Genomic DNA, 7202 nt, shown 5'->3' on the forward strand with positions numbered 1-7202 from the left:
GTGCAATAGTTATTTCTATCACACTGTAATATAACAATCTCCATGTCAGTGAGTGAAACATTATGTTTTTTCAGTCGAGATGTATTATCTCAGCTAAAGTATATTAGACAGTCTGCTATGTTATGTTCTTCTCCATCTGGTCAGTCATTTAGGTTCAATAGCAAGTATCAATGGAATTGTTTCTTATCAAGTGTTTCAGTGCGGTTAAATCCTTGATTTGGTAAAACAGTCTGAAAAAGTAATTACTGTGCATATGCAAATTTTCCTGGTTTTGAAGTTTATGGCACCCAGTCATACTGAAAGTAAGCAGAATTAGAATGGGGAAGATGGAAGAAATACAGATTTCAGTTGCTTGCATTCTGCAGTCCCTGGTTCGCCGAAGTCCTACCCAGACTCCTTGGTGAGGAGGGACAGGGCTCTGTACTGGGACACAGTAGAGACAGAGATAAAAAGCAGCAGCTGTCTGTAAAGTACCCCTCTTCCCTAAATTTATGACCACCCATGAGCACACTTGTCCTTCTTTTAGTCGTGCTAGCTTCTCCAAACTGTGCTGCTGTGGCAGAGAACAAGGGTAGCTTTTGGACCATGCACTTTGGAAGGCTTAACATTTAAAAATGAAAGTGTCTGTCTCAGCAGGGTGATAGATGACTACCAAGGCAGTCACCTTGGTTCCTTATATGTTCAAAGGAGGCAGTAGTTTCAGACATCTAAATGAGATACTTACCTGATCCCGTTGATTATGGGGAGCATATACATACTTTGGTAGAGCAACCAGGGACTCCGCTGGGCTGACCAGGGAGCTGTAAAGGACCCAGGTGGTTCCAGTGGTCACTTCCTGTGCCATACCTTAGTGGGTCGAGCTTTTGGGTGGGAGTGTTTGATTCTCGGATCTCTGTTTTCTGGACCTTTAAACTCACTTTCATTTCTCAGGATCTTATATTAACTGGATATGAGCCCCTGAGGTTTGTGAGACCAGGAAAAAAACTAAAATAGTTGACTGAGTGTGCTAGTGAGGAGTTTCTATTGGGAGGCAGATGGTTTCAGCTTCCAGCTGCAGGAATTGTTTATTTATTTTTAATTAAACAGTTCCTGGCAGCAGAGCGCTCTCCTGGGAACAGGGAACCAAGATTTTGGGCCCTGACAACTAGGAGTTCTGATGGTCCCTTTGTCTCAAATGGGTGCTCAAACAAGTAAAGGAGAGGCATCAGGATCATTTCTATTCCTACATGTGTTTCAGTCTGGTCTCAATCCTGTTGTCCTTGGTCCAAGAATGACTAGTGCCTTATGCCTCTGTGGGGACTCATGGAAAAGATACATTTTGTGCTATATCTGAATTGCAACACTGTCAGCTACCCGTCTCTTCGGCTGGGATGTTTCTGAGCAGGAGTGCAAGGACCCCAGAGCCTTTTGCATTGCACGGTTGAGGTGTCGTTACCCTTTAGGCACCTCCAGGTTATGATAGTTATGAATTCTCAGCAGTCACTATAGCTCTTTCGGCATTCAGCACCTAAATCCTGCGCAAGTCTCAGGTGCCAAAGGTGATGATTTAAACTGACATTGCTCCATTGACTGACAGGTTTACACCATCTGAGAAAGGGGTGGTGGTGGCAGTGGTTTGGTTTGTGGGACAAATGTGCAGATGTGTAAGGGATGAGCAGTAGGGCCAGTAGTGCCAGGGTTCTTCAGGCAAGGGGCAGTCTGAAACAGGAAGGCTGAGCACCCAAGCCATGTGTAGCAGGTGCTTCTTTGCCCTGATTACCTTAAGGTCAGTGTTTTGAAGATCTCTTTTTGCTTTTTGCTTTGCCTGCAGCTCACTAAATGGCTCTACCCTCAATAAAGTGTTCATCCAAAAATTCATGAAGTGACTCTCATGGGGTTTATTAGTTCTTCTGTCATTCTGCTGAGCATTTCCACTCAAGAAGGAAGGATAACACCATGTCTTGATTGTTTTGAAAGTATCTTTGATGCTTTGCTCCAAGTGCCGAAGGAACATGCAAAGGACACCCTAGCCTGTAAAAATCAGGGACTTCAGTCAGGTTTTTTTTCTGAAGAAACCAAAAGGTAGTGGTGACCACAGGATATATTTTACTGTCCTGCCTTCCCCCCCCCCGAAATATTTATTTCAATAAAAGTAATTTCTCGATCCCTAACGGTTTTCCCTCTATTTTAAGGTACGGATTATGGTGGAACAGCTGACTGCAGGATGAATCAGCTGTTGAGTCATCTGAGTTTATAATGCTATGTTTGTAATAAGCTTTGTTGTGTCTATGGTACATTTATGCAATTATTGTGTTACTTTATACTACTCCACAACTAAGATGGTTTTTGCCCAGTATTGTATAGATGGCAAGAGAAAGGGGGCTTCTGGTTTGGAAGAGTTTACAGTCTTGGAGGAGAAGTGGTAGAAAGGGTGGAAGGGAAGGAGGTGCAGTAGGATATAAAGGGAGCTGTCAGTGTCTAGCAGAACAGTGACAGCAAGCGGTGAAACCTTCCAGGAGCACACCACCTGACGAATGTTGTGTCATTTAAAGACCATAGATGCTTTCCAGGAGAGAACTATTTCACTTACTAGCAAGATGCAGTAGGTCTTCCACAGGAGACTAATACTATAATTATGCATCCTCTGCACATGTATGTGTATTTGCATGCATATATGTATAGGTTCATCTCTATTACACATTTGTTAAAAATATGCCTTCGTTGTTGCTGTTTCTCAACAGGAAGAACGTCGTGTGATTTATCTGGGTAAAATCAGACCTGACACAACCCGAACAGAACTGAGGGACCGGTTTGAAGTTTTTGGTGAAATTGAGGAGTGCACAGTAAATTTGCGGGATGATGGGTAAGAACTTTTGAGATTACTTCTTGTTTGGGAGCTGCCATATGTAAAAAATCATAGCAGTAAGATTACTGGTATGGGAGTTACCAATGTAAGTGCTGTGACAGATGACATGCTGAGTTCAAAACCTTATTTATTTTCTTTCATCCTTATTTATTAATCTTGCTAGTTGAGATTTCCTGTCCCAGAAATAAGTATTTAACTGCATGACAGGACAATCATGCTGATAAATGGATGCAGTACTTCTGGCATTTCCACTGCTGGATCTCCTGCAAGTTCTTGCTTTCAGGAAGGGGTTACACTAATGTGCATTAACTCTTTTCAGCGTTTGTTCACAACTGTATTTTTCAATTACAGAGACAGCTATGGTTTCATCACCTACCGCTATACTTGTGACGCCTTTGCTGCTCTTGAAAATGGATACACTTTACGCAGGTCGAATGAACCTGACTTTGAGCTGTACTTCTGTGGACGCAAACAATTTTGCAAGTCTAACTATGCAGACCTAGGTAGGTATTTTGCTCTATGTGAATTAAAGTACATAACTGGAACCCTGTAACTCAGGAGAATTTAGGGTTTGATTTCTTCCTTGTTTGCTGCTTATATTATTTAAATGATTGGGAGGGTTAAAGGAAGTGGTTTTCACTTGCTGCAAGAAGTTTAAAAGTCTACTAATCTGAGCTCTATTTTGAGCTGTCTTCATTCAGATATTTCAAACTCTGAAAATTCTTTTTAAACTCATTATCAAAAATAAGTGCCCGATATTCAATAATGCATTTCCATATGAAAATGACAGCGCCACAGAAACCTCCTGCATACTTTACTATTCATTACCATGCTATGACTGCTTGGTTCTAATACCTGCTCTGTTTATATGAGCGATAAACAGAGAGCGAAGTAGATGCCTCACTCCCCAAAATTCATATTGTTTCTGACTTTGCCGTGAGTTGTGCTGTAGATGTGTAGAACTTGCCAGAGACACTCCTTAAACACAATTTATAGTTTCTCAGGTCTGAAAGCTAGAAGGGCTTGTGACCAAATCTGACCCTTATTATAGCAAAGGCCACGGATCTCAACTGGTGGTTCTCCAATCATGCATAAGCATCTATGTATGGAAGTGTCTCCTTGCAGGGACTTCCCATCATGATGTAAGAGGCTCTATCCTTTGGAGAGCTTAGCAAATCTCAGAATCACAGAATTACAGAATCACAGAGTCAATTTGGTTGGAAGAAAACTCTGGGATCATGGAGCCCAACCTTTGCCCTAACACCACCATGTCAACTAGACCACAGCACTAAGTGCCACGTCCAGTCTTTTCTTAAACACCTCCAGGGATGGTGACTCCACCACCTCCCTGGGCAGCCCATTCCAATGCCTGATGACCCTTTCTGTGAAGAAATGCCTCCTAAATTCTAGCCTGAACTTCCCCTGGTGTAGTTTCAGACTATGCCCTCTTGTCCTGTCACTAGTTGCCTGGGAGAAGAGGCCAACCCCCACCTCACTACAACCTCCTTTCAGGTAGTTGTAGAGACCCATGAGGTCTCCCCTCAGCCTCCTCTTCTCCAGGCTAAACAACCCCGGCTCCCTCAGCCGCTCCTCGTAAGACTTACCCTCCAACCCCTTCTCTTGGTGTTTGCTGTCCCACTGATGTGGGGCAGTATACCTACCAGTCTCCAGACGCCAGTATGCTGTGATAACTGCACTCCCAAGTGTGCATACTGATTGCGATAACACATCTGAGTCTGTCCTAGTCCTGTTTGGGCAAAAACGTATAGTGCTGTCCTATGCTCTGGATCAGGATGTGATGCTTCCCCTTGCAAGGATGTTTGGAGATGTTCAGAGTCTTGCAGCAGTAATACCGATGTTAAGTATATGCATAAAGAGACCATGCAGACTACCAAAACATCCTCTGTAATATTATAATATATTATAAACTCACCTGTTATTTAATTATCTTTTAAAATGTAAAGTGTTCATTAAATGTTAAACCTTTCCTAATACCTGGATAAATAGACTAAAGGTATGGGAGATACTCTTTTCTGAATAACATAGCAAGGCACATTTTGCCATTGAATCTATATTAATCAGATACTGTGTTTTTTTATGAATAAATGACCACAGTCATTAAAATCTCTCATAACCCTGTAACACCGTGCTAATGAAATCTTGTATGTGCTGCCCTCGGCTTTGTACAATGCAGGAAGTGAATACAGATATGTTTTTTCTAACCAATTGATGTCTTTTCAGAATAAATGATAAAAGATGATACGCATTGTTCACAATGAATATGCTATAATTCACTTCAGTGGCTAAACAGATAACGTAAAGCTAAGAAAAGGCAATTGACTGCTGAAGAGATATAGGGTTGATGTTGAAAATATAAAAGGTAGCAAGGCATTTGTCGAAATGTAGGCTGATAAAAACAGTAAAAACAGATTGAAGTCTTGACTTGATTTGACTTATCTTCAGCAGTGGAAGCCAAGGTTGTCTCTGTATCTCAGAAAATCTGGGGTTTAAAATAAGTTGTCTGAAGGGAACCCTCTTGAACATTATTCATCACTGGGAGTATTCCCTAGCAGGCCTCTCCATACTGAGTGGAATTCCCAGAGTATCTGTGAGCAGAGTATTTTCACTTTGTCCTGCTGACAGCTTGAGCTTCTGTACTTCAGACTGCATTCCCTGTATTTTGCAGAGTATCTGATAGAGCTACATAAGGAAATGGCAGGATGAACTTTAAAATTCATGAGCTAGTACAAGGACAGAGAGAATTAATCAGCCTTGGGTTGAGTACAGAAGAAAGAAAACACTTGAAAATAGTAGTCAGAAGTTTAACACCTCTCCTCTGTGAGAAGATATTGTCTTAACAGAACTTGTAATGAACATTTAATGCACAGTGTGTCTTATAGTGGTAGATGGGGAGTTCTGATTAATTCAACACAAGAAATGGCAAGAAAAGGGCACTCTCGTAAAGGAGCTGTGACACAGGAACCAGAGAGAGTCACTGTTAAGCAGGGAAGACTCCAAAAGGAAATTCAGTGCTTGCAGCCACATTAATAATTGCTGTACTGGAGCTGTATGGCCACAAACGTACAATCCCTCCTCTGCGCTAGGAACAGACTGATGTCTGTGTCTGAGCAACTAGCAAAGCTGAGCAGGTACAGCAGGTCACAGGAGCTGGACCATTATTGCTGCTGTGACTTATCACATACACTGCAAAAAGCTGAGGAACCCACCTGAGGTTGCTTGTACGGCAGTGCGGAGGCCCTGCCCTGCATTGCTCACACTCACAAGCAAACCCCCGAAAAATCAGAGTGGAAGCAAAAACAGACATTTGGGGAACTATAGTGACTTGTACAAGACCTCAAGGTAGGGCAGGCAGAAGCAGCAGTGTTCCCTGTGCACTGCCTGCATACTGCCCTGGCTTTCTGCAGAACCATCCCCCTATTACCTTTCTCAGGAGTAGTAAGTCTTGGATATTGCGTGTTGCAAAACAACAGTTGCAAAATGATGGTGGAGTTTTGGGTATAACATCTGTCAAGATTATCTGGACTACTTTGAGACCTATACGTAGCAGTGTGTCAGTGCTGAAGTCCTTGGAGAAACTGGTTTGAGTTTACATGCTCTATATGTACATGCAATTTATGGTTCTCCCCTACTGCTGATGATGTGTACCGCTTTTGTTAAGTCTCACTTCTTACCAGAAAGCTCTGTCCATACCTAAAGCTTCTCTGATGACTGTTTCTGGGTTTTCATCGTCCCATAAAGTTGTGGTTGTAAGTGGATTGTTTCTTCAGTACCTTGTTAGTACTGTTGTGCCAAGAAAATAATACAAGTACTTGCTAGTGGTTCTTGCCTCTTATCTAAACTTGCATCCTTTGGGTTTCAGATTCAAACTCAGATGATTTTGATCCTGCTTCCACTAAAAGCAAGTATGACTCCATGGATTTCGATAGTTTACTTAAAGAGGCACAGCGGAGCTTGCGTAGGTAACATGCATCGCACCCAAGGAAAACGGAGGGATGGCGAATACCTCACGGACATCATGTCCTTCAATAATGGACAATTAAAAAGTCATACTTAGGAATTTCTCCTACTTTACACTCTCTGTTCAAAACCATGGTTTACATGAACACAGCTGCTCGACGAGTGGAGAGGCAGGATGGCTGTCCAGTAAGCACACGCGTGTCCATGGGTGTCAGCTTTGCTTTCGCGGGTGATCGGTGGCGGGGGAGCCGGGCATTCCTCGCGAGTTCGATGCAAACCACGAGACATGGCTGCAGTTCCACAGAGATACACGTACAATGATGAACTCCAAAATCTGTACATACTGCATTTTAACAAAAAAAGAACAAAAACAAACAAA

General features: G+C 42.4%; 1 protein-coding gene across 1 annotated transcript in view; it reads left to right on the forward strand.

Annotated features, from left to right (window-relative positions):
* PPARGC1A (peroxisome proliferator-activated receptor gamma, coactivator 1 alpha) overlaps positions 1-6944 on the forward strand; it is a 63722-nt gene extending 56778 nt beyond the window's left edge. The window contains exons 11-13 of the mRNA XM_009707871.1: positions 2721-2842; positions 3197-3348; positions 6726-6944. Of these exons, the coding sequence (XP_009706173.1) occupies positions 2721-2842; positions 3197-3348; positions 6726-6829 (378 nt within the window). The 3' untranslated portion in view covers positions 6830-6944. The remainder of the gene's footprint in view (positions 1-2720; positions 2843-3196; positions 3349-6725) is intronic.
* The last annotated feature ends 258 nt before the right edge of the window (positions 6945-7202 follow it).

The sequence above is a fragment of the Cariama cristata genome, unplaced genomic scaffold (genome assembly GCF_000690535.1).
Source record: "Cariama cristata isolate BGI_N322 unplaced genomic scaffold, ASM69053v1 scaffold6209, whole genome shotgun sequence".
Lineage (NCBI taxonomy): Eukaryota > Metazoa > Chordata > Aves > Cariamiformes > Cariamidae > Cariama > Cariama cristata.